General features: G+C 37.5%; 6 protein-coding genes across 10 annotated transcripts; 4 read left to right on the forward strand and 2 right to left on the reverse strand.

Annotated features, from left to right (window-relative positions):
- The first annotated feature begins 900 nt into the window (after positions 1-900).
- Positions 901-3,210, forward strand: LOC103874640 (2-(3-amino-3-carboxypropyl)histidine synthase subunit 1). 2 transcript variants are annotated; one of them, XM_018652566.2, is made up of 2 exons: positions 901-1,272; positions 1,441-3,210. In XM_018652566.2, exon 2 carries the CDS (start codon positions 1,448-1,450, stop codon positions 2,798-2,800), a length of 1,353 nt encoding a protein of 450 aa, XP_018508082.1. In that variant the 5' UTR covers positions 901-1,272; positions 1,441-1,447; the 3' UTR covers positions 2,801-3,210. The 2 variants fall into 2 exon arrangements, with proteins under 2 accessions (XP_018508082.1, XP_009151325.1); XM_009153077.3 differs by having other exon boundaries at positions 916-1,329; positions 1,440-3,210.
- A 5,059-nt stretch (positions 3,211-8,269) lies between these two features.
- LOC103874643 (protein BROTHER of FT and TFL 1) lies at positions 8,270-11,734 on the forward strand. Its single transcript, XM_009153079.3, has 4 exons — positions 8,270-10,869; positions 10,966-11,027; positions 11,141-11,181; positions 11,343-11,734. The coding sequence occupies exons 1-4, from the start codon at positions 10,579-10,581 to the stop codon at positions 11,570-11,572; spliced, it is 624 nt and encodes a 207-aa protein (XP_009151327.1). The 5' UTR covers positions 8,270-10,578; the 3' UTR covers positions 11,573-11,734.
- LOC103874641 (mitochondrial inner membrane protein OXA1) lies at positions 11,712-15,067 on the reverse strand. 4 transcript variants are annotated; one of them, XM_018652570.2, is made up of 10 exons: positions 14,926-15,067; positions 14,186-14,670; positions 14,004-14,094; positions 13,279-13,326; positions 13,076-13,134; positions 12,885-12,960; positions 12,662-12,793; positions 12,463-12,570; positions 12,327-12,381; positions 11,980-12,239 (listed from the first exon to the last, which is right to left on the reverse strand). In XM_018652570.2, exons 2-10 carry the CDS (start codon positions 14,644-14,646, stop codon positions 11,980-11,982), a joined length of 1,290 nt encoding a protein of 429 aa, XP_018508086.1. In that variant the 5' UTR covers positions 14,647-14,670; positions 14,926-15,067. The 4 variants fall into 4 exon arrangements, with proteins under 4 accessions (XP_033128994.1, XP_018508086.1, XP_009151326.1 ...); XM_009153078.3 differs by having other exon boundaries at positions 14,186-14,654; positions 14,926-15,025; XM_018652569.2 differs by having other exon boundaries at positions 14,186-14,654; positions 14,881-15,010.
- An 80-nt stretch (positions 15,068-15,147) lies between these two features.
- Positions 15,148-16,291, forward strand: LOC103874645 (putative non-specific lipid-transfer protein 14). Its single transcript, XM_009153081.3, has 2 exons — positions 15,148-15,984; positions 16,057-16,291. The coding sequence occupies exons 1-2, from the start codon at positions 15,635-15,637 to the stop codon at positions 16,064-16,066; spliced, it is 360 nt and encodes a 119-aa protein (XP_009151329.1). The 5' UTR covers positions 15,148-15,634; the 3' UTR covers positions 16,067-16,291.
- Positions 16,187-19,678, reverse strand: LOC103874644 (protein IQ-DOMAIN 14). Its single transcript, XM_009153080.3, has 2 exons — positions 19,093-19,678; positions 16,187-17,146 (listed from the first exon to the last, which is right to left on the reverse strand). Exons 1-2 carry the CDS (start codon positions 19,450-19,452, stop codon positions 16,325-16,327), a joined length of 1,182 nt encoding a protein of 393 aa, XP_009151328.1. The 5' UTR covers positions 19,453-19,678; the 3' UTR covers positions 16,187-16,324.
- A 2,606-nt stretch (positions 19,679-22,284) lies between these two features.
- LOC103874646 (meiosis-specific protein ASY2-like) lies at positions 22,285-25,628 on the forward strand. Its single transcript, XM_009153082.3, has 4 exons — positions 22,285-23,260; positions 23,326-23,460; positions 23,541-24,397; positions 24,468-25,628. Exons 1-4 carry the CDS (start codon positions 22,285-22,287, stop codon positions 25,626-25,628), a joined length of 3,129 nt encoding a protein of 1,042 aa, XP_009151330.3.
- Positions 25,629-26,470: the final 842 nt, after the last annotated feature.

Below are 26,470 nucleotides of genomic sequence, written 5' to 3' on the forward strand. Positions count from 1 at the left end.
TTGTGTAAATATGAAATGTAAAATTTTTAGTTGTCTTGTTTGTTCTATTTTCCTCTTCATTTTTAATTTTAAATGGCTCAGTTTCTTCTTTTGTTATAGACTTATAACTAATAAAATATTTAAGAAAACATTTGTGTTTCAAGTTATTTATAATTTTTATATTGCATAAAAATTCTTAATTTTAGAAATGTTAAACGGGCTAGCCCGTATCCAGATACCCAAACCCGCTACTGATTTGATTTTATTTTAGTCTTGGCCGACCCGCCGCGGGTTGCGGTATGTATATGTATATCCGTATCCATCCTGCTACTACTAGGCTACTTGGACAAAAACCACGGTTGCGGTCTACTTTGGTATCTCTACCAAGAAATCTGTAATTCATAATTCAGTAAGGTAATTCTATTAATGCAAAACATTGTATTAAATTATAATTATACACTTTGGACAAAATTGTTAGATCCACCAAATTCACAAAGTTAAGAGTTCAAAAAACGTGATACTACTACACATGCATAGGCATTCGGGTCTTCGAGTCGGTTATGGACCGGTTTTTGTCTATAATTTATATATCCGCAAAATATCTATAATTTTTGGGTATATTTCGGATTTGGCTGGGTTCAGGTATTTTAAATCCAAAATATTCGAAAATCAGAAAATTACCCGAAGATCCGAAAGAAACACCTCAAACCCGAAAAATACCCGAGTACGTATCCGAAGTCTGATCCGAAGATCTAAAACCATCCAAAATTTTATTCAAATACCTAAATTATATTTATGAAAATCTAAAGTATTATCCAAAACTATACCCGAAAACCGAATCTGAAACTTAAAAAAAAAATATCCATGATACCAAAAGTATACCCGAACACCTAAAGATACATTACTCAATATATACTAGAAGTTTCGGATATTTTGGGTATCCGAGATCCGCATATCTAAATAACTACACCCAATATGTATTTAAACCTAGACCCGTATCGAGACCTGAACCTGCATTTTCGGGTTGGTTCTGGTTCTCGGGTCGTGGTAAAATGCCAGTCCTATTACTACATATGGTGTTGATGATGAATGAAGTGGAAGGACATACAACAACTGCTTTCTTTTTGAAGAGAGATGGTCCGATTCAGGAATTCAAATTTCGGTTCAACGAGATTTAAATTAACCGGTTGGTATAATAAAAACATAACACTCTTAAAACTAAACCCTGCCGTGACTCGTCTGTACTTGTTAGCTGCGCCTCCTTCTCTTCCGTCTCTCCTCTCGATTCCCTGTAAGCATCTCAGATTCCTTTCCTCTCAGACCAATCTCGTGCTTCCGTTTCTTCCTCTGGTTTGTATTCTATCTCAAAGTATACTCTGATTGAACTCTTCCGATTGATAGTATAGTCCTTTTGACCTAGAAGCAAAAGAATCCAACTTTCAAGGTCTGTCTTGTTTCAGGGTGAAGCATGGAGCTTTCCGACCCAACGAACGCCAAAAGCAACAAAGCGAAGCAGCCTCCAAAGCGCTTCATAAAGAACCAAATCCCAGAGTCGATCCTCAACGACGCATCCCTCAACGCGGCGATCTCCCTTCTCCCTTCCATCTACCAGTTCGAGGTCCACAAATGCGTCTGGCGCATCAGTTCCACAAACGCCAAACGCATCGCTATCCAGCTCCCGGAGGGTCTTCTCATGTACGCTCTCACTCTCTCCGACATCTTCACTTCCTTCGCTGGAGCCTCCCACTGCTTCGTCCTCGGCGACGTCACTTACGGAGCTTGCTGTGTCGATGACTTCTCCGCCTCTGCTCTTGGTGCCGACTTGCTTATTCACTACGGTCATAGTTGCCTTGTCCCTATTGACTCTACCAAGATCCCTTGTCTTTATGTCTTTGTTGAGATTCAGATTGATGTCAAGTGCTTGCTCAACACCATCCATCTTAATCTCGCTTCTGATATTAAGAGCATCATTCTCGCCGGGACCATTCAATTTACTTCGGCTATTAGAGCTGTGAAACCGGATTTGGAGAAGCAAGGTTTCAGTGTTTTGATCCCTCAGTCAAAGCCTCTGTCGGCTGGGGAAGTCCTTGGATGCACAGCGCCTAAGGTTTCGAGGTTTGATGATCATAAAGACGCTGTCTTGGTGTTTGTAGCTGACGGGAGGTTTCATCTGGAAGCGTTTATGATAGCTAATCCCAAGATAAAGGCGTTTAGGTACGATCCGTATCTTGGGAAGCTGTTTTTGGAGGAGTATGATCACAAGGGGATGAGGGAGACCAGGAGGAGAGCGATTACGCGGGCCAAGGATGCGAAGACTTGGGGGATCGTGTTGGGGACGTTGGGAAGGCAAGGGAACCCCAAGATTCTCGAGAGGTTGGAGAAGAAGATGGAGGAGAAAGGGATTGATAGCACCGTTGTTTTGATGTCTGAGCTTAGTCCCACGAGAGTGGCCTTGTTTGAAGACTCTGTGGATGCTTGGGTGCAGATAGCGTGTCCGAGGCTTTCTATTGATTGGGGTGAGGCATTTCTTAAGCCGCTTCTTACGACTTTCGAGGCTGAGATTGCTTTAGGGTTTATCCCCGGTTGGTGGGAGAATGGTTCTCTGAGCAGAGTTGGGTCTTCTTCCTCTGGCTGCTGCAAAGAGGATAAAGAAACAAGCTGTGCGTGTAGAGATGATAAGAAGGATGATGATGGGGTGCTCGATGGAGACTATCCGATGGATTACTATGCACAAGAAGGTGGTGAATGGAACTCCTCATATCTCAAGAAGTCTTCACGTCCCATTCGAAGAAACCCTTTACCTTCTTCTTCTGTAGTTTAGAGTGCTGTTAGTAAAAATGCAAATGGGCTCTGTTGATTGTGCCATCAAGATTCTACGGATGAGTTGTTATTAGTGACTGAAACAAGCTTGTTGGCTGTTTATGAGACTGACAACATGAAGAGCATACAAGGGGTGAGGATTAAGAGAAAGCTACAACACTCCTTTACTGACATCTTGTCTTTTCAAAGTTTCGGTTATGGATTGCCAACAAAATGGTGACTGAAGTGAAACTATACGTCTTGTCTGTAGTAAAAACTGATGATCTTTGCTTTTCAAATTTTATCCGGTTTTGTTTTTGGTTGTGAAATTATTGTTTATGCTTTGGTTTGATCCTATCTAGTCACTCATGGATCTGTGGGTAAAACAAGAAAATTATCTGATCTTTGATGCAATGAGGTTAAATTTCGTTACTATTAGTAATGTGTAGTACATTTAGTCGGAAGTATACACATGATATTTCATGAAACTAATCCATAGTATTTTAGTTATATACAATAATAATATTTAGGTGTGAAAAGCTCGTTAATACTACTAATTAATAAGAATGTGGCAAATAATTCTACCTAAATATGCAAAACAATCACAGCCCCTCTCTCTGATACATTGAGTGATCTGTAAAAGTCTACTTTCGCATATTATGTGGCGAAAGGCTGTAGTTTTAATTGGTTTAATAGTGAAGCTACTAGTATATTTTTACCTTTTCATGTTGTAAGAATAATATTTTGGTCTAAGAAAACTTTGCCTGTTATACCCACAAACAACTTGAATTATATTACATCAAAAGCTGATTTATTGAAGTCAACGCTTTGTAAAATTTACCTATAAAAGTTGTTTGGCTTCTGTTCATCATCTTTGAATCGTTATATCAATACTATTAAAAGAGAAAGAGTATAAAAAAATCTACCTATAAAAGTTGTTTGGATTCTTTTATTTAACTCACTACTAGATTAAGATCCGCGCCTTGCGCGGAATGAATATTATATATAAATTATTTTAAGTATTATATATTTTTTTACATATTATGAAAATAAATATATATTGAATAATTAAAAAATTAGTAACTATTACGTATATAATTAAATTGGTACAAATACTTAAATAAATTTTATTAATCCAGATAAACACTTTTTATTTTATTTTATATGGTATAAACTTAAGTTTAAATGATATTAACATAGATATATAGTACATTTTTAATATTAACATCTGTTAAAAAATATTTTATATTCATATTATTTTTGATCATTTATATTTCTTTATAGCAAATTTTTTAAATCAATGATAACAATAAAAAATTTGTGAGATATTTAATAGTTTTAGTAATTTATAATTTTAAAAACATTCAATGCAAAGATTAAAATCTAAATATTAAGTTATTAATAATTGTTCAAATTTTTTATCAAAAACATTCAAAGCAAATTCTAAATTAAAATACTTCTTTATTTTATATGGTATATAATTTATTTTTAAAAAATATTAATATACATATATATATAATATTTATTAAATGAGATTTTCTACTTATATAATTTCGTAATCATTTGTATCTTGTTATAACATAAATTTTAACCTATGGATCACAAAAATTACAATGTGGGATTTTTAACAACTTTAGTCATTTATATTCGTTTTTAAAAATTCAAAATATAACATGTAGGAAAAAAACTAAATTTTTATTATATAGTTAATGTGGTTGTTTAATTTATTTTAATAAGTTAAAATTAAAAAAAAATGATAGAGAATAGACTAATTTTTATCAAATCTTTATTATTCAAAATCATTAATTGTCATATATCCTTTAGCCACATTAGGTAATTTCGTGATTTTTATTTAAGGAAACAATGAAGAACATTTATGATTTATTTATGGTTAGTTTAATAAAAAGCTTATTATATATTTATATGGACCAACATATTTTTCTAAGGATTCTAAGAATGATTGTGGTGATGACATGTGGCTACAAAAATATGTTGTAATGTTTCTCTTTTAATATATAGGGGATTTTTTGGTATTACCTTAAATTTAGACTAACAATATATTACCATATATTTTTCTAACAATAATTTATTCAATTCTTTTATTTATTTAAATCTCACACCTAAATCCTAATCATTACTATTACTATATTTACCATTTTGATTTTTAATCGTAAAAGCATTGAAACTAATGTTGTATATTATCACTTTTATCATATAATATATGATTTAAAGCAAGATAAATTACAAGACATATATGTGTACATTCTAACTTCCTCTTTCGTTTATAATAAAGTAATCATATCATATATAAACTTTCCCACTAAAATCTCATATCATATACTAAACTTTCAACCGTCTATAGTTTGATAATATTTTCATATTTAAAAATAAAATTTCTGAATATTCATGTTACCTTCACAAAAATGAATAAATTCATTGGTTCTATTAAAGCTAACCCGACTTCACGATATCAGTATTGATTATTCAAGATTTTGAAAATTATTGGTTTAAATATTATACTTTTATATACTTTTCACTTAAAACGAGTCAATACTATTAAAAGGGAAAGAGTTTTAAAAAATCTAATATAAAAAGTTGTTGGAGTTATGTATAACTATTTATTATTTTTCTGATAATACATTAATCATTCTAAACATACAATATTTTAAATATTTTTAACAGATCTTAATATTATTTCTTATGATACTTTTACTCAGAAAAATATTTCATCAACCATGTTTTTGTACAATAACGTTAAAAATCTATATCAAAAGGTTGTTGGACCTGATATGGACGTAATAGGTCCACATCTGTTCGGGTATTTAGGATTTTAAAAGAATTTGAAATATCTAAAAACTCTGAAAAATATCTGAAACACGAAAAATATTTGAAACTCCAAACAAATACCAAAAAAATTCAAATACCTAAAAATTTAAAATCTTATTCAAAATCTGACACGATGAACTGAAAAATACCCAAAATTTTATCCAAATATGCAATTTTTTTTAATTTAAAAAATTTACCTAAAATCAAAACTCTAATCGTAAACCAAAAACTTAAAAACAATATCCATAATACCGGAAACATATTTGAAATGTCCAAATATACTTAATAAACACATATTTATGATCGGGTCTAGGATAGGATCCGGACTAAAACAAAGACCTGCGGATCCAAAAAAGCCAATAGGTTATTTTCTCTGGACCTGAACTAAACCTATAATTTTGGGTCGGTTCGGTTTGTTTTTTTTGATCCGGATATAATTTTCATGTCGAAAAGAAACTTACGTAAAAATGTACATATAAAATCTCAAATAAACTAATTTGTAGATTATATAGCTGTTAAAAATTATGTTTTTCGATATAATAAGACTTTGTATTATAATATAGTCCAACAACCCCGCACTTGGAAAGGGCGGATCAAAATCTAGTAAATCATTAAAATCTATAAATGTGAACTTAATGATGAGGGTAGATAGTCAAATTTATATGGATCATCAACATAAATGCTAAGCTATATATAGATACATTAACTTATGTTGAAACTATACAAAGTTAATCATCTATATTATAACTCCCGAAACCCCAATATAGAGTGACCTTTTATACTTTATTATAAAGACTCAAATATGATTTTAAAAGAGTTTGAGCTGATTTCATTAGTATAACTTTTTATAATTCTTTGCAAATGCATAAAATGTTAGTCTGACCGCATTAATTGCGCTCGTAATTCGTAACGTTAGAATCCATTTACACTGAATACATAAAAAAAAAAGGATCGGTCGTGCAAGTAAAGAAAGATGATTTATGATATTAGGATCGCACACTTGGACATCATTTCTTTACTAGTTTCGTTGAAAACTTAACAATGTTCTCTTAATATATTACCAGAGATCTCCTCAAGATAATATCACTCCAATCCCACCCACCTCTCTGTCCCCCGTTTTATTTAGTAATATATAATTGCAAAACATTTTACTTTCCAGCAAAGTATTAATTCTACAAGGAAATATTTACAAAAACACCTTAATTTGTTTTCTAGTGGCATAGATTTTCTTGAAACAAATCTTACATAGGGTTCATGATTTGGTTGACTATTTGTTTAGGCAGCTTTCATTCCGTACGACGCTAGTAAAAACTGCTACTACATAAGACACTTAATTATGTTTATATGCTCATTGTAACATTGTCTATCTGTAATGATTTTGGAGATTGACGATTTGTAATGTGAATTTTTGTTTAAAAGTAAGTTTTTATTGAATTTATAATATTTTATTTATATAATTTACTACGAATTATCAAACAACATCAGGCAAATCATCAACCAACTATGATCCCTAGAGTCCCACGTACAAAATTTGATATCTGTCGACCAGAAATTTTATTTTCATTTTCTTTCTAAGTTCTAATTAATTTGGCCGACGCCCAAATTATAAGATCATGTGATATTTTCGACGCTGTCCTTGTAGTTAATTTATTTATTTTGAAAAATTGTAGTTATTACATATGTTCCATCGGTGGTCGAGTTATTTAATGAATTATTCGTTTAGGTTTACTAACCAATAGAATTTCATTATTTCAAATTCGATATTTTTTAGAAAAAAAAACAAAATATTGCCAAGTTATATTATATTTTTAAAATAAAAAGTAAAAAAAATAGTAGTTACAGAAAAAAAAAGAATTTTTAAAGAATATTTTTAACGTCGTCATAAACAGTAAACCCTAAATCCTAAATACTTGGATAAATCTTAAATCTTTGGTTAAACCCTAAACTCTTGGATAAATCATAAACTATAAAACTCTAAACCCTAAATACTTCAGTGTTTCAGTGTTTAGTGATTTTGATTTAGAGTTTAGGATTTATCCAAAGGTTTAGGTTTACCCAAGGGTTTAGGTTTTAAGATTTAGGGTTTAAGGATTATGATTTATGGTTTAGTGTTTTGTTGGTTGAAAAATATATTTTTGTAATTACTACTATTTATTTATTTATTTCATTTTACTTTTTTTTTTAAACATAATATAACTTGACAATATTTTGTTTCTTTTTCTAAAAGATATCGTATTTGAAATAATAAAATTCTATTGGTTGGTGAACCCAAGTTATATTATGTTTAAAAAAAAAATAAAAAAGTAGTTACAGAAAGAAAAAAAAATTTTTAAAATTTTTTTAACGTCGTCAGCAAAACACTAAATCCTAATCTCTAAACCCTAAATCCTAAAATCTAAGCCCTTAGTAAATCCTAAACCCTTGGTTAAACCCTAAACCTTTGGTTAAACTCTAAACCATTGGATAAATCATAAACTCTAAATCAAAAACATTAAACACTAAAACTCTAAACCCTAAATCATAAACTCTAAACCCTTCAGTGTTTTAGTGTTTAGTGTTTTTGATTTAGAGTTTATGATTTATCCAAAAGTTTAGGGTTTACCCAAGGGTTTAGAGTTTAGGATTTAGAGTGTAAGGACTAGGATTTAGGGTTTAGTGTTTTACTGGTTAAAAAATATTTTTTTTTGTAGTTACTACTATTTTTAATTTATTTCATTTTTTTTTATTTTAAAAACATAATATAACTTGACAATATTTTGTTTCTTTTTATAAAAAATATCGAATATGAAATAACACAATCCTATTGGTCACTCTAGGGTGTGAGCCCAAGAATAAGTTTTATTCAATCGATATTGTTATGAGTTTTTTTTTTTAAATGTGTTGTTTTGAAGTCAGATTTTATGTTTGTATAATTATCTTAGGATTTGGTTGGTCCATTCATGAAACAAGAGGAACAAATAGAAAATGAATGTATGAAAATAAAATAGGTGGAATGAAAAGGAATGGTTGTTCTTTCTCAAATTTAAAAAAATTGTTCTTTAATTCTTTAAAAAAATGAATGCGAAAGATTGAGAAGAAATTATTATTCCTTGTGAATGATAAATCTTTTTAGAAACGTTAGGGAATGCATTATTCTTCGTCGTTTTTTAGTCACCGTTCATACCCTAGTTTTTTATGAAAATATTTTAAACTTGTACATTGTATATTAATATTAAATGTTCTAACGACACGAATGAAATTTCTTATATACTGTTTGAGTTTGGCGAAAAGTGATATGTTAGCCCCTATCAAATCATCGACGTGTTAAATTCCATGCAGACACAAAATAAGTTATTTACTTTGTCAACTAGAATCTTGGTGGTTGGCTCTTACGTTATCACTTTTTTTTGCAAGTGATCTTTAGTTTGTTAATTTATTTCTAACTGAACAGCTCAATTTATTATCACTATTAAGTTAATGTGAACGTTTAATCTTGAACGCTCAATCCCAATTAGGATAGATTGATTCGTTAAATATAAGATAATATGTGTTTATCGGATGAATTGATTTTTCGCTGCCAAAATGAAAAGTATCAACGAATTCTGTTTTTTTTTGGTAAAATCAACGAATTCTGTTTTTTTTTTTTTTTGAACATAACGAATTCTGTTTTGTGTTTGTGGGTTGTGTTTTTCTCTTCTTAGTTTGTTCTTACACAAATAAGTGACACTATATATCGATTAGATGATACAGTTGAACATATATACACATTTTTAGCCAATAATATACATTGTATTAAGTATATATGAAACTGAATGAAGACACAATAACAAGTTATTTCGAAGATTACATATTTTCGACAACTAGACATTGTAATACAGAAAAGGCAACACGTAAGGACAGCAACAGAACAAACACACTAAACATGTCTTTATTCATTTATAGTAATTATAACCATATCGATAAACAAAATAGAAATATATAAATAAGCATTAATATTAGGTGCCACTGTGTTTGCGCCACGTATTGGATTGAGCATATGCATATAGTGGATTCCGTGACTAGAAACTACAAAGTGACGAGAGATTCTCAGTCTTATTATAAAGCAGATTCTTTTCTTTGATCTCTTCTTCTTCTTCTTCTTATTTGGAATATCTGCAAAATCAATTTCTGTGCCAATCATCATAATATCTGGCTTTCATTTATTATCGACACGCGTGTGTATTCTTTTTCTATTTCACCAGTCGAATATTCGAATGTAGTGGGGACAAAAATTATTGACTATTATCTTGTTTTTATTTTGAATAAAATTAAATGACAATATGTTTAGCTACTAAACCTGGACATAATTCTGATTCTGTATGTTTCTACATTTAGCTAACACTATGCTGGCTACTAAACGTGGATAAACTAGCTAGTGTGATCGTTGTTTTAAGCATACATGTTACATTTCTTTTTGAAAGCACATAAATGTTACGTTTAGCAATTAAATCCATCAAATGTAGGTGATCCTGTTGGAGAGTTCACTCTAAATATATTTTGTTAGAGTTCGAATATTTCATTATAACTCCAGTAATTTTTGATGTGTGTCATGTAGACGTTTCCAATAGCAAGAAAACATAACATGGCTTTCTATGGATTATGGAATGTTAGATTTCGACCCAAAAAAAATTAACAAAAATTTGAAGTACTAGTTTCTATAGATATAATTATTAAAACCAATCCACTGTTGAAATAAAACAAAAAATATGCATGTAAGAAAAATTATAAAATCATAAGTTGACCACTTAATAGAATTTTAAGTTCTAGAGATAGAAGAATCACATGATAGATATTTACATATCTATTGATGACAATGCCAAATAGTAAGAATAGTGCTAGAGCATTAAGATAAACACTCTGACTTAGTAGAATATATATACATACAAAAATCCCTTTTTATCTCCCAAGTTGTGCCAAGTCCCAAGATTCTTTAGTTCATCTATAAAAAGCTTTCATATGGCTCATTCCAAAGAAACCAGCATCAACCACAACACACACTACACCATTGAGAAAAGTTGTAGCAACAAAAGGAAAAAGAGGTCAATAATGTCAAGAGAAATAGAACCACTAATAGTGGGAAGAGTGATAGGAGATGTCATAGAAATGTTCAATCCAAGTGTGACTATGAGAGTCACTTACAATTCCAACACAGTCGTCTCCAATGGTCATGAGCTAGCACCTTCTCTTCTCCTCTCTAGGCCTCGCGTTGAAATTGGGGGCCATGATCTCCGTTCATTCTTCACCTTAGTAAATAACTTAAAACCTTATATCTTTCTTTGTAATAATTACTTACTTAATTTTGGCCATCTCTTCTAACGTTAATCTTTTTTTTTACCTCGAAAGATCATGATGGACCCTGATGCCCCGAGTCCTAGTAATCCTTACATGCGTGAATATCTGCATTGGTACGTAATATAGCACATCTCTTCACATATATATAAACAACAACAATGTTTAATATACTTTTTACATGTTAAAAACACAATGTATAATGTGTATATATGTTAATCAAATTCAGGATGGTGACAGATATCCCCGGGACAACCGATGCTTCTTTTGGTAAGAACTATTATTAATCACTTTTACCAAAAAAAAAACTATTATTAATCACATCATAAACTATACGTCAATAGTTCAATAATAAAATGTTTTTTTTTTGTGCACCATAGTAAGATGTTGAATGACAAATTTTTCATGGATGGTGACTGACTGAATTGCAGGGAGAGAGATGGTGAGATACGAAACGCCTAAACCTGTGATTGGGATACACAGATACGCGTTTGTGCTGTTCAGACAGAGAGGGAGACAAACGGTGAAGGCGGCACCGGCAACAAGGGAATGTTTCAACACAAGAGACTTCTCTGCTTTCTTTGGTCTTTCTCTACCTGTTGCTGCTGTTTACTTCAACGCCCAACGTGAAACTGCCCCTCGACGACGTCCTTCTTACTAATCAACTATAAATATCATATAATAATATGCTCTACTCTATATGTAGAAATAAAGTTCACACTATACCTTAATGTGCCAAAATAAAGTTCCCTAACTAAGCACAGGGTATGTGTTGTTTTGTATGTTCAATCCAAAAGAAATAAAGAATTGTCATTTGATTTTATTAGTACCTGAAAATATAATAGAAGTTTCAAAAGAACAAACTTACAATATGGTTGTGATAAAATTATCAAGAAAACATATAATTTCACTTATATGTTTTAGTTTTGCCTAAATGAGAACAAACTGTGTAAGTATTATGATTGGTTCTCATCCTCTACACTTTTGACACAAAAGCTTTTATTGTTTCTTTCCTTTGGCCACCCTAACAAAAATAGCATCACAAAATATAATGCACGCAGTGTTAAATCACCTCTTCTTGCTGCTGTTCTTCTTCCTTCCTTTCACTTGACTCTCCAAAGCCTTGAGCCTCTTACTAACAGGACTCAACGATGAGATCCTCGGGTTTACTGGCAAAGGTGGTTGAGTCTGGTTCTCGGTATTGTCCTGTGTCATGGCCTTCATTTTCTTGAGAGCTGCGAAAAGGTCAAAGGAAGGCTGTTGACCTGGAGGAGGTGGAGGCAGTTCAGGTATCTTTAACAACTTCTTCACTTGCGGACGCTTAATCACTGTCATTCACCACCACATTAATTGTTATTGTTATGCCGCAATTATAAATCTTAATTACACACACACACTATAACGCACTCACTTACCAAGTCCATACGTGAGAGAGAACAGATTGGATGTGATCCAATAACAAAATATGGCCTGCAAAATTCAACTACGTTAGAAAATCCATTTGCACTGGAGTCTTTGGAGGTTTTTACGATGAATAATAATAATAGCAACCTGTGGGAAACTCATTGTCATTGGGACTGTGAGGAGAGCGAAACCTCGAAAAACGTTTTTGATAGTGCCTGCCATTGGGTTTCCTTCCATGCCTTCTTGTGCATTTAACTATGAGGTGACGTATTCAAGCTTAAGTTAGCTAGTGTCTGACAATGGTTAAAGATGTTAAAACTGTTTAACAGTTAGCATGAAATTGTACCTCAACGGTTATCAAGAATGTCAATGCTGTTATAACCGGTAAGATGTATAAGCTGTCAGGTGTGGTTAGATCGGTAAACCATAATGCACCTCCGGTTTGGAATGAAGGTACCTTCTCTGCCATGTTTCGAATCTGTGGGGGAAGTAAAAAAACTGACTGAGACGAGAAGACTATTATCAAACAAAGATAGCGAAAAAACATGTCAATGATTGAAATGTCTTACAGCAAGGAAAAAACAGATGAAGAGAGGTCCCTGAATAAGCATCCCTTTCATTGGGGTGAATGGAGTGACTCCATATCTGTAAATTACAAGCAGACAGTGTATTGTTATGTGGACATTTCTACAAGTCTATGGGTTTGTTATTCTGTCACAAACATATCTCAGTTACTTATTAAATTTTAATAGCAGCTTACTCTTTAAACAAATTCTTCATCTTCTTTTGACCTTCTGCCATTGTAACCTGGTCCATTCCCTGAACACATATAGGGAGAAACGAAATGGGGGAAATCAAAAGAAACGTAAAGATAAGGAAATTCTGAGCTAAAGCTATTAGCAGAGTAGCAAAAGTGAGGAGGTAGCACATGATGCTATGGCTCTGATAACAAACTTAAAGCACCTTGTTTTGCATTTCCTCCCGAATGGCTTCCAATCGCGGCTTCATCAGCTGCATGATCATTGAACAGACTACTGATGAATACAGCATACAATAGAACCCGAAAAAAAAAGCAAAAAAAATTGACAGAAAAACAAAATTAATGTGAACAGACATATGCTTTCCTTTTGTATTTAAAATTTTGTTTCATAACCCGAGCTGTGAACACACAAAAATCAAGAAGAAATGGAACGCTTGAAAAGTAGTAGGAATTTTCTCATGAAGCTCACAAAGTATCTAGTGCAGGACATATAACCTCTATTATGTGGAGTGTATATACAAAGAGATTATTTGCTTGAAACATTAGTAGATATTATTAACCTAGTGTGAAAGGTATTTTACACTATCTCAAACCTAGCAACCCCTGTACGGTTCGGTTCTAAGAGAAGAGAGGGTCTAACAATAGCTATAAAAAAAAATTAGCTGATACATATTCAGAGTAAGAGTTTGTTTTATCAGTGGTCTCAGGAGACCACCACACCTCTTATTGAAAAAGGATCCTTCAAAATCCTCTTAACCGAGAGTAATGGTTCTTTCACATGTAAAACCGCACGCACACAGGATCAATTTGCCATTTGAAAACACAAAGGAAAATATCTCGCATGGATGGAACAAGAGAAAGGGGGAATAGCTGCACCATCATAAATGGTCTCCAAGTTGGAAAAAAAAGTAAAAGGGAGACGACATACCGATAACTTCATGGTGTCTTTCATTTGTTTGATTAATAGAGGAACTGTTGAAGACCGGATCAAAACTGTTGCTAAAACAATGGATGCCCACCTGTCCACAGCCAGAAAAAGGACACAACGAAACAACGAAACCTTAATTCAAATGCAAGTTAAAGATTTTAACTCAAATAAAAGTTTCTTACCACTCCAAGCCAGTGTAACAGTGCACCATATCAATGCAATGCTGAAGCGCCGCAATAGGCAAGAAAGAGTCATTAGCTGCAAGCGCAACTTCACCGACCGCAGCAGCAGCAGCCTGAGCTGGCACATCTTGCAAAGTAGTCGAGTCGGTTATGACTTCTGCGATATCGTTAATCACACCAATCTTTTCCGAGCCGACACCATGCGCGCTTGACATATAGCGGTAGAAAGCAAAAGCAGAGGCAGAAGAAGGAGCCAGAGGCACACGTAAGCCTCCTCCAGGAAAATGGGAGAGATCAGCGTTTTTTTGATGAAGGAAGCTGTGGTAACTTCTTTGGGAAGTGAATGAACCCTCTTCATGGTCATGGTCATGATCATTGTCACGAGGGATGATGTGGAAAGCAAGTTGATTACGTCGGCTGATGAGGGTGGACCTTATAGATAAGGCTCGCCTGAAAGCCATTGCAGAATCTAAAACAAGAAGATCCTACAGTTAGTTGTAATGAGAAAAGTAAGTTAATTAGCCAAATATGTAAATTTTTTCAAGTATAGCTTTAGAGGTGGATCCTAGTAAAAAAAAAAAAAATGTAATTTTGATTGTCAGATCCAAAGAGTAAAGCTATTGACATCCTTTTTGTGAACTGGAAAACAAAATCATATTGGAAAGCAGATAGATTGAATTGAATAATGAGCTCACATATCCAAATCTGACTCTAAAATTGGAGATCTGCAGAAATTGAACCTGACAATGGAAGAGGAAGAGGAAGACGGTGACGGCGATACAAAAGACGGCCGAGCAAAAATGACGATGATGAATTTGGGTTGCGCAATCTTGTTTGATGAAGATGTGGAAATTAAGGGTTTTAGTTGAACCGGTTGGTTTTGGTTTAAACCCGAACCGAATCCAATCGGTTTTTACTTTGGGTTTGGTTTTCATTTCTGATCTTTTTTTTTTTGGTTCAGGACTCAGAAGGTCGGTTTAGCGAAAAGAACAGTCACAACTATACGAGATCTCCACCGGAGAAAATTCCGGCGAGCGGTATATATTAATAATACCCGTCTCGATCCAACGGTAGAGAAACTCCAGTGAGGTTCCGATGAGCTATGGTCAACCATCATTGACTTGGGTCGTTCTTTTGACTCGATGCATCTCATCTCATCTTCCACCACTAATTATTCAATCACGTTTTCGTTTTCGCCAAGAATAAATGCAAAACATGCATGCTCAACCCTGTTTCTTTTTTTTTTAACGAGAGCAGAAAAACTTCATATAAACCTCATGGCTGATCTGATCACACAACCTCTGTTGCAAACCAAACTCCAACCATGCCCACAAACGAAACTAAGGCCTCCCCACTTTTTTTGTTTGTCATTTCTATAAACACAACCTAGCTCGTATAACAAGCAAAAACTTCCTAGCTCAGTCAAATAAATATCTCTCAGCAAGAAACATGAGATTATTCTCTCCCGTGTTGCTGTCTCTCTTCTTATTACTTTCAGCTCTATGTTCAGCCACCGTGGAAAACGCGGCGGACTGTGTGGCCGTTGGAACGCTGATATCCTCATGCACTGAGTTTGTGAATTACGGCTACCCGGATCCTATACCCGGTTCAAGCTGCTGCGACGCCATGACACTCCTCGGAACTTACTCTGATTCTTCTGTCAAGAGAATGTGGCTCTGTAACTGCTTCATTGATCTCATCAATGTCTATAACTCAAACGCCACAGCCATCTCTACCTTGTCTGGCTTCTGCGGCATCGTTTTGGGCTTCACCATCGACCCTAACACCGACTGCAACTTGTAAGTTACTACTACTTCATCATTAAGCCTTCTCTCTATGTAACTTACATGTAATTTACTTTCCCTTTTTAGCATTCAGTGAAGGCAAGGGACAAGACTTTTGGAGGTTCGGTGTTGTGGATCAAACTGAACAGATTGTTTATGATGTATTAAACTCATACTTCTTGTCTTGTTAAAAAACAGTTAACGAACATTACATCGGTTAGTTTAGAGTTCGGTTTTGATTGAACATTTAATCAAGTAACATAAAAGAACAGAGTTGTGTTCCTTCTTATGCAAGCAATAGAAACTTGTTAAAAAAAAAAAACAGTGAAATTTACACATCAAATACCATAAAAAACTAAACAAGAAACGAAGAACGCATCCTTGTCTTCTCGCTCTGGTTCCGATTCAACCGCTCAGAAGCTCCTCCTCCTTCTCCTCCGTAGTAACCAGGGCTTCCAGCGTCCAGACTCTCCTCTGCAACCGCCGTGTAGTAATAATACTGTCCCTGAACTGACTTCTTGTATCCACTGGTCTCGTTAGAGACCTCAAGTCTCTGTTTCGGCGCGCTTTGCGACCGGACTTTAGCTTTGTAAGACTCCGTGTTAGCCATGTAGTTCGGGTGATAACCCGAGTAGTAATAGTTATTACATCCCCATGAGTACTCGCTTCTTGTCGTCGTGGGCGTAAATGGAGTTCTTCTCCTTGAGCCACTAGACCCAACTTGAGGACTATTCTCTGTACTTCTCGGAGCCAGTAGAGACTGCTGTCTTTTCCTCGGAGACTCGTTGTTTCTCTCTGAACGCAGAGGCTTGGGATGATGCAGACGTGGCTTCCAAGTGTCGACTTCTAGGATCTTGTCTTCGTCTTCCTCGGTTTGCCAATCTACACGTTTGGAGTGGCTACGGTGGTCCATAGGGATGACTTCAGCGTTTGAAAGGGAGCGAGTGTGGAGGGAACGTGGAGAAGGAGTGGAAGAAGGGAAGAGTAGAGCGGTTGAGGAGTGGAATGAAGCAGAGGAGTGAGATGAACGAGAGGCTCGAGTACGAGCTTGAGCTTGGAGACGAACAAGAGTTTGCATCCTTCGAAACATATCTGCTGTTTGCTTTCTCACTATGTGTCCTCTCACTAAAGCTTGAAGCTTCACTAATGCCTTTAGTGCTCTTAGTGCCCTCCTCGCCTAAACATTTTTCACATTAACCAAAGTAAAAATATCAGTTCGACAGTAACTTCAACTGATTCTGTGTTTGTATTTCATGTATATGTCTTTTGAATAAACCACAACCTTATATATCATCTTAAACAAATGAATGTGTTTTGACCAAAAAAAAAAAAAAAAAAAAAAAAAAATGAATGTGTTAAGTGTCGTCAATTCCAAACGCAAAAACTTGCGGTTACTGTTTGCAATTTTACTATAACCTGTGGATATTTTTTACATTTTTAATAAAGTGCTTTTGAACATATAAACCGACATACAAAGGCTCTAACTTCTGTTAAAATGATAATTGACACCATACTAATTGGCTCCACTAATAATCAAAAATCGAGTTTGCTTGAAAGTGAAATAAAAAAACAATATGAAGCGAGTTTAATCATTTGTTGAAGACATAATCATGGTTTTGTCAACTAATTATAATAGAAACCAAATGAGAAAAATATGTACTAAAAGGATTACTGGAATTATTCTATTTTGCTTTTAGTTTCCCAACCACTTCCACTTGTACCAAAAACTAGATTTAGTAATTACAGAGCCCACCATTTTGCAAAAGCATGTCTCAAGGTCAAGTGTACACACACACACGAGTTCTTATTTTCACATTGGTCGAGGTTCGAGAACATTAGATATTGGAAAACTCGAATTAGAGCATCTCCAAATTCCGTGTTCTGAACCTTTTTATTTGATAAAAAATCCACCGGTAGGAACTTGAAAAAGGGTTACTAACATGGTTTAAAAAACAAAATCTTTACAAGTAAAAAGGGAAGATAAAGTATGCAACTTTTTTTTTTTTTTGTCAAAAAATCATTTGATTGCAATAAAACCAGTACTAAGACATGGCCACAAGGAGTTCATACAAAAGAAAGCTTGAAAGGAATTAAACTAACGACATCAGTAGATGCCACAATTACTAAGCCCAACAGGGAAAAGAAGAAATAATGAATGTCTTCTTAGCCATCAGTAGAAGGAGGATCAATACTCCACGATCCAATCAACTTACAGGACAGCCACCTCTGCTTCTGATCGCAATAAAGAACTGAGCCAATAGATATGCAAGTAGAAGCTCAGATGAGAGACTTAGCCTTAAAGATGATGACATGAAAAGAGGATAAAAACCAAAGCGTTAAATCAAGTTTTTATTCCCAAACTAGCACTCAAGCCTAAAAATCACAAAAATAGCACTCAAGGGGTGGAGTTTAGGGTTTAGAAGTTAGGGTTTAGGGTTTAGAGTTTAGGTTTTAGGGTTTAGAGTTGAGAAGTGAGGTTTTGGGGATTAGATTTCAAATTTTAAAAAATAAAAAAATTTAAATTTTTCAAAAGATAAAATGCTATTTTGGTCATTTTAGTTTTTGAATGCTATTTTTGTGATATAAACTTAGAAAGGTGCTATTTTGGAGATTTTCCCAAAGAAAAATCAGTTACAGAATTCAAGTTTAAATATCCTGAAAAAAATAATTAAAGTGGCTATTAAAGCAAACAAACCCATGTGTGATAGTAGTAACGCTACTCCGTGTGTTTATTTCCGTATAAATTTCATAAACCAAAAGGAACCAAAAACAGTGATTCATCACACCAACAACACTAATGCAAGATTTATTTTTGAAAATTCTGTAAAAAAGCTGGTAGATCCTTCATAATAAGGAGTGATGAACATGTAACATGTGTTTGGGAAGAAACTGACCATATAAATTTAGGGCCCCTATAAATTATAACTATCCACGACCACGAATAATATTGTCGGCAAGTGTAAAGTTTCCAAGAATCTTCTTCGTTTCAAAATTTGTTTGTCCTCTTCTACTATAGTCTCTTTCGTTGGGACCATCCCCAAGAAAGAAAAAGAAAACATAAATCTATTTTGAATTCAAGTTAAAAAAAAATTCAAACTTTCTACGGTGAGAAATTTAACTAACCAGATAACCACGGAAGGCAGATTGAATCTTCACCGCCGCGAGATACTCCAGAGCCCACCGGCGGTTACTACCTCCACCATTTCTCCCACCGGTTCCGCTCGTGAGTCTCACCACCTCAGCTGCAGCATGAGCAGCAGCTAGAGCAGCTTCCGCCACCGCAGCGGTCGCAGCAGCTACGGCTATCGCATGTTTGTCACCGCTTTCCTCCTCATTCACCGACGGAGATTCCGTCGGATACGAACGTCTCTTGCTGGAACTTGTAGACGCCGGTTTGGAAGATCTGGTGGTGAAGCTCCACCTCCGTCTGTTAGTCGACGAATCCTGCTTCTTACTCCCGAAAAGTCTCCCGAAAAAGCCCATCTTTCATCGCCGGAGGTTTTACTTAGTGAGAGTTTTGTCGGAGATTTTCTCCGGTTAAACTACACTTCATGTAGTTACTGAGAAGATAACATTTAGGTATGGAGAAACTGAGTTTAATAACATAACGGCCGGTCTTATTATATACCGGATTGCGGAGAATCTTCCACGCGCCTGATTGTACGCTTTTGTTACACGCGTTTTCTAAAAGGCTTATTTTTTCGCTTGACTTTAGTTAAGTAAAGAGGATGAGTTGTTAAAGTCAATAATGGGCCTGACTAAACCGTACCATATCTTTGGTCTGTGACTTTTTGATTCGGTTCGGACCATTAAATACTTAAGTCGTCATATTTATACTAACGTTTATTTTCGAATTTGCAAATATGAAGATATTTGAATTAATAATAGAGAATAATTGGGAGGACGTGTCATTCTTTTTAAGCCCATCATTCACTGCAGTCTGCCAGCTTTAGTACTCTGTCTTTCTCTTTTCCTCCAATGGCTGCAAAGCTTGAAGTTGTATATTTTAAACTTATAAACAAAATAAATGTGAATGATCGATTGTAACATACGTTGTTAATAACTTGTGACTGGGGTGGCATATTCAAACTCTTGGACTTCAATTATCTCACCTTAACTAAAAAAGGAGAGATTAATCAACAAACAAGCTTAGCTTTGTGTTTTATTCGTCTATTTCATTTGTTAAGTCATCATCCTTGGTCACTAGGATGCAGTTTAGAAGCAAGTCTATAAAAAAGGAAAATAGCAGGGAGTATTCCAAGTTAATTCAGTACTAGCTCTGATAACGATCGTCTATAAAGGTGTAATAAATACAATCTTTGAGGTCGTATTCAGCAATCAGCACTAGGTCAGGTGCAGTTTATAGACTTTCTAGCATTTAAAACACACACATAATTATCTCCATGCTACTATTACACTAGGCAATGCTTTAAAAACAGTATATTGTGCTGAATCTAGGGATTTAGTTGTAGCTTGCCTTGAATATCTTTCTTTTCTTCTTTTCTTCTCAATTGTTGTGTCTAGATGTTTGCATCTCCCAGCTAGGCCCAAAAAAATAAAATTTTTTCTAACAAGCAAAACGGTACAGTATTGATTGATAGGGATGAGCTCTTCAAGAGCAGCCTTATTTTCCAGAATTAGACTACACTATTCCGAAAAATCTCTTCACAAAATCAGAAGCTTAACCTAAAGCACAACCACAGCAAAATGGATAAGTTAACATTGATGAACGTCTTTATGAGATTCCAATACCAAAGACAGCTCTAGTCTTTAATAGTCAGTCTGTACAAAAAGACAAACATAAGGTACGAGTAACTATCAAATTACCTCATGCCTTCCAAGGAAACCCCATGCTTTCATCCACCTCAGTGCTAAAAAAACCGTTGTTCATATCAGGTGCAAGTCCTCGAGAAGCATTTGCAAGTTGTTCCATCTCCGGAATCTGCAATTTCCCTGTCCTCATTTGATATGGATAACTCTTCAAAGCCTCTGTAAAAAACGGCAGCAAGCTTTTTATAAGCACAAATAAAAAGAAACACAGATGCATTTTGATGAAGTGCAGGGATACTTCGATATATGAAATTTACCAATTGGACCAACTTTTTGGTCACGGCAGAAGTCAAACATATCTTTCATGCTGCTGACAACTTCAGAGATCTGTTTAAAGAAAACATGTCAAGAGAAACCACGAGGATGATGCATACCATCAAGAAAGTAAACAGACAAGATACCTGCAAACACCTGTTTGTACAGGATTCGGTTGATTAGAATGATGAACTTAGGAAATGGGGTGACTAAAGACGTTTTTATTAGAATCAACACAATGGGTTACAAGACTGATCAAAGGTAAGGAGACAAGATCAAAGGTTTAAACGACAAGATCAAAGAGATGATTAGGAAACCCTAAATCTAGCCGCTTAGTGTGTGATGTGTCCAAAAAGTCCTCCTTTCGTTGCCTCCTCCTTCTCTCTTATAGTGCCCTTGTGCGTGATGCCCTAATCGCGCCTGTCCTTTGGGCCTTGTCGCCCAAAGGCCGAGTATGTGGGCCTTGGTACTGTTTCGTCCAAGTCGAGTATAGCTGATCGGCTTAGCTGACCGGCTTAAAGTACTCTAGGGTCGAGCCGACGGCTCTAGCCGCTAAGCCGACTAAGCTCGATCGACCTTGTCGGGCTAGGGCCTGTTATTTGATGGGCCTTGTGGAGGGATGTAATCCATCTCCTACAATAAGTCCCCCCCCCAGTTCACTTGTGAGCGGCTTGTCGGTCTCAGTGAATTTGTGGGTCAGGTTCGTTCATATAACAGGATCTAATGCCGGCGACAGCTCGTTTTACCGGTGTATGGTTTTAGTCGCGTGCCGTGTCTAGTCGCTCCGCGTTACGTCTTCTCACGATGCGTTGTGTTTTACTCGGGAGGTAAACTTCTCGAATTAGGAGCCCAGGTGGTCTTTGGATGGTTAACTCTGTTGAGTTGGTTCGGGCTAGAACCGGAGATTAATTTCGGTCCGGTTTCTTGATTGAAAACCGGTTTGGGCGAGAAACCGAACCGTCGCGAGTAGGCTTTTGGGCATTTAGGCGGCCTTTGAAGCCCATTTAGGCCTTTGTAGACTTAATGATGATGCTTCGAAGAATGCGCCTCGTTTTTGCTATAAATAGGCGTCTCTCCTTTGCTTTCGTCATTCTTCTCTGCAGACTCAGGTATTCCACTTTCTCTCCCTTCTCTCTACTTTTACTTTCTCTCTCTAGATAAGCCTTCTGTAGCATAGGGTTTTCTGCTAGCGATCTAGCTAGTTTAGTCGTCCCCCCGAGTAGAAAGGATATGGCTTCAGGGAATCGGTTATCGCGCGAGGAGAAAGGGAAAGATATAGCTACCTCTCCGAGCCCGGCTAGGGATGCGGACGGGGGTCCGTTGGAGGATTTCGACATAATCCATCGTGATGCTTTGCGGGATACGGAGAACATGAGCCTTTCCCAGCGTCTTCTGGTCGCTGACGCCCATAGGCAGTTTCGCGAAGAAAACGAAGGAAACATTGAGGACGAGGATAGAGAGGCGAGTGGTTCTGAAGCGCCTAGTTCTGAAGCGCCTAGCCTTGTTGTGAGACCCAGGAGACGGGCTCATCGGAGGGGTCGTATCGACCAGTCAGACCGCCTTCCCGCTCCGAGAAGCGTTCCGTTCGACGAAGTAGACTGCCGTCCTGTGATATATCACCCTGGTGGAATTTTCGAAGAACTACCTTCGCTGCCTCCCGAAGCGTTACGCGACCCGCGAGTTCAATCGTGGGGAAACGTTTTCAGTTCCTGTTCTTCCAACGAGACCGTGAAGAGATTGCTAAGGGAGAATGGTGGCGCAGGAGTCACCTTCCTCATTCCGTCAACCGAACAGCGGCCGTGGTCGCCACCGGTTGGTTACCAGTGCGTGTACGAATCTTACTTCAAGGATCAGACGAAGCTCTGGTTCCCAATCCCCAGACTGATCACGTCTTACGCGTTTCGTCGGGATATCGCGATTTCTCAGCTGCTGAACGGGTCGCTGCGCATAGCTGTCATGTTGATGGTTATGGCAGCGGAGATGGATGTTTCGATGAGCGTGAGGGTGTTCGAGGAGCTGACTTTCACGAAGGCGGAGCCTAACGGGATCTTTTCAATAAAGATGCGAGCGAGTTACAACGTCTTGACCGGTCATCCCAACAAGACGCAGGATTGGCAACGCGCATACTTCTTTATTAAGTCCGACGAGCATGCCTTCGAGGAGCCGCCGGGGGACGATTATCGCGTTTTATGGAATCAGCAACTTGGTAGAGATTTGTCTGTTTACTCGTATTCTGGTCGATGGTTCTGATGTTCCCTTTTTCTTTTGCAGTTCGTCATCCCAATACAATTGCCTATCCTGAGAAATTCTTTGAAACTGCTCAACTGATCGCGACGCATAGTCATCTCAGGTGGCCGGATCTTAGTCGGGAGTGGATACGTCGGCAGCAAGCTAGGATCGCTAGAGGTAAAATTGCTGTTCACCTTAGAGAGATGTTCTTGAACCTTTTTCGTAGTCTTCGTGTCTGATTTCTCTTTCTTATACAGTTGATTGGGAATCGAGACTTCCTTGTGTACTCGGTCCCCGCAAGTCACGTCTCTCCCTGTTTACTCGGAAACAACAAAAACTCCTTAACCAAGCTAGAAAGATGGAGGGAGTTCCCGACTTGAGTGCCCTGTTGAAAGGGAAGCTTCAAATGCTCTCAACAAAGTCGTCTTCTGCCGGTGCCTCAGAAGTCAGGCCTGTCCCCGTAGATGGAGATGTGAACTCTGAGCCACCAGCTCAGAGTTCCCCAAAGAAGAAGGCCAATAAGGCCAAGAAAAGGAGTGTCCCTTCGGAGGAGGCACCATCTTCTGCTGATGTCTCTGAAGTCGCGGCTAAGAAGAAGAAGAAAAAGGAGAGCAAGAAAAGGTCTCGTGAGGAGGCTTCTGTTGAGGTTTTGGAGACCTCAGCTGCTGCGGGGAATGATGATGCGGAAAGAAACGATCCAACCAATTCTACTCGGGGATCGCCTGAGGAACGTCCCAAGAAGAAGTTGAAGAAAAAGACAGCGGAGGACGATGGGACTTCTGCTCCCGGGATTCCTTCTGGAAGTGGGGAACCGGCAACCGAAGCCGGAGATGGCTCACGGGATGAATCTCCGTTGAGTAAGGGAGCCCCTTCTTCTTCTGCGAGGGAGACGGGTGCGGGAAGCGGAGGTTCGCTTCCGCGGAAGGCGGGAGGAGGAATTCGCTTTCCAGATCACGTAGAGTTCCTTTACGACGAGGCGACTCCGTTGGTTCTGAATCCACTTCAATGTGCTGAACTGACCCGTCAGATCCGTGGTGGGACCAAAGAGTTGCCGCCGATCGACGACTTATACTTCAAAAAGGAGTACATTGACGCGGCTATGGCGGGCAGACGGGTAAACTCGCTTTTCCCTTATTCCCCTTTTCTTCCTTAAAAATTTCCTAAGTCTTTATTGCTTCATGCAGAGCGACGGGAGCATGAATTATCTTGTTGAGAAGTACGACAGCACCTTGAAGCAGACGATGGTCCAGCTGGGCGCCTCGGAGAAGCTTGCACGGACCAGGTTGGGCGTGATCGAGAGGTTACGTGCTGAAAACAAAAAGGCCTGCGACAAAGCGGCCAAAGAGAAAGAGGTCCTCCGAGTCAAATTCGAGGAGTTGGAAGACAAATTGAAGTCTGACCGTCTTGCGAAGAAGGACGCTCTACGCGAGAAAACTCGCTTAGAGCAGTTGGTCGCTTCCCTCGAGAAGGAGAAGGCTGAGCTCGAGGGAGAGAGGGACGCTGTCGTCGGGACGCTGGTCAAAGAGAGGCAACGCTTGAGGGACTCTAGGGTTCAGGAGGTCACCCGCGAAAGGATCAAGGTTCAAACGGCTATGGCGGACAAGTCTACTCGCTGCGTAGGTAAGATGAAGGGCTATCTGGATCGCCTTAACGCGCTAGAGAAGGCCAAAAATCTATACGGGCAGGCTTCAGGAACAAAAAAGTGCCTTGAGATGATAAAAGATAGCGGGGTCGAGATTCCGCAGAGTATGATCAACATCTTCTCGCAGCAGGAGAAGATGTATGAGGCTGAAGTTGCCAATCTCTACCTCGAGCCATTCTCTGAGGATGACTTTGCTCTCTCTCCTCTCAACCTCCCTTCTCGATTTGTAAGTGAAGAGCTCATGGGGGTACTCGACCCGTACGGATCGAATGTTGGCTTGATTGGCCAGGAATCGGCTTCCCAGTTGATTACTTCCCACGAGGCGACCGAAGATCCAGTCGACGAGCCGGTGGTAGACATTACTTCCGCTCTGTCGGAGCATATTGTCGTTCCCGAAGGAACTGTCGTCGAGGAACGTCCTGACGGAAACGATCCCGAGGAAGCCGGGGACGCGATTCAAGCAGACACGGGAGATGTAGCCACCGAAGATCCGGTCCTGGTTTCTTCGTCTGAGGAGCGAGAAGAGGACGAGGTGGGCGAGGAGGAGAACAGGTCGCCACCGGCACTTATCGAAGAGACGGTTCCGATCCCATCAGTTTCAGGCCCTCCTGCTCAAGTTGAAGACCTTGGCGCTCGAGCTGTTGAAGAGGAAACGATTGAACCGCTTGACCCGAGCAGGGACGACCAAGACGTTGTCGTTTGATCTTGTTGTAATATTAGAATGTTTTCATCGGTGGTTTTGATAGACCTTGTTGTTGTATTTTAAGACTCTTTTTGTGTTTCTCATCATTTATTTGCAACTCTTTTAAGCGATTTCGGTTATCTGTTGTGTTTGGAAAACATCAGATTTTTGTCCTTAATCTTTTGCAAATAGACAAGTGATGAACCGGTAATTGGTTTTACTCGGTTGTCATCATGTTTCGATAACAAAGAGTTGAGTATAAGAGTTGAAGGTTCTTCTATCCGTTTCCTCAGTGACAATTAAGTAACCGGGTAGCTAAGCCGTTACATTTTAGTCGAGAAAAGGCAAAGATTCACTCTGTTTAGTCGGTTCAATGCTTAGGCATAGGTGAATCGCGACTATTAAGGTCCTGGAGCCAAGTGTCTGATCAGGACATAGCTGTAAGCAAAGGAGCGTGAGTGTCCGCGTGTCCTCTGCTGGAGGCACGGGAGCCATTCGATGTGAAAGTCATTATTTATTCGATTGAGACCTAGGTAAGGTTTTGACTTTGGTTTTGTTACAGCTGGACCTGTTAAGGCTGCCTACGTACCTCGGTTGAGGATCAAGCCATTCGTAGTTCGTTTTTCCCGAGTAAAAGTGGCTGTGAGTGGCGCATTTACTCGGTCGAGTAGAAGTGACCACGGGGGTGCATCTACTCTGTTTTTTTTGTTACAGCTGGACCTGTTAAGGCTGCCTACGTACCTCGGTTGAGGATCAAGCCATTCGTAGTTCGTTTTTTTCCCGAGTAAAAGTGGCTGTGAGTGGCGCATTTACTCGGTCGAGTAGAAGTGACCACGGGGGTGCATCTACTCGTTTTTTTTTTT

Source organism: Brassica rapa, chromosome A06, assembly GCF_000309985.2.
Source record: "Brassica rapa cultivar Chiifu-401-42 chromosome A06, CAAS_Brap_v3.01, whole genome shotgun sequence".
Taxonomy (NCBI): Eukaryota; Viridiplantae; Streptophyta; class Magnoliopsida; order Brassicales; family Brassicaceae; genus Brassica; species Brassica rapa.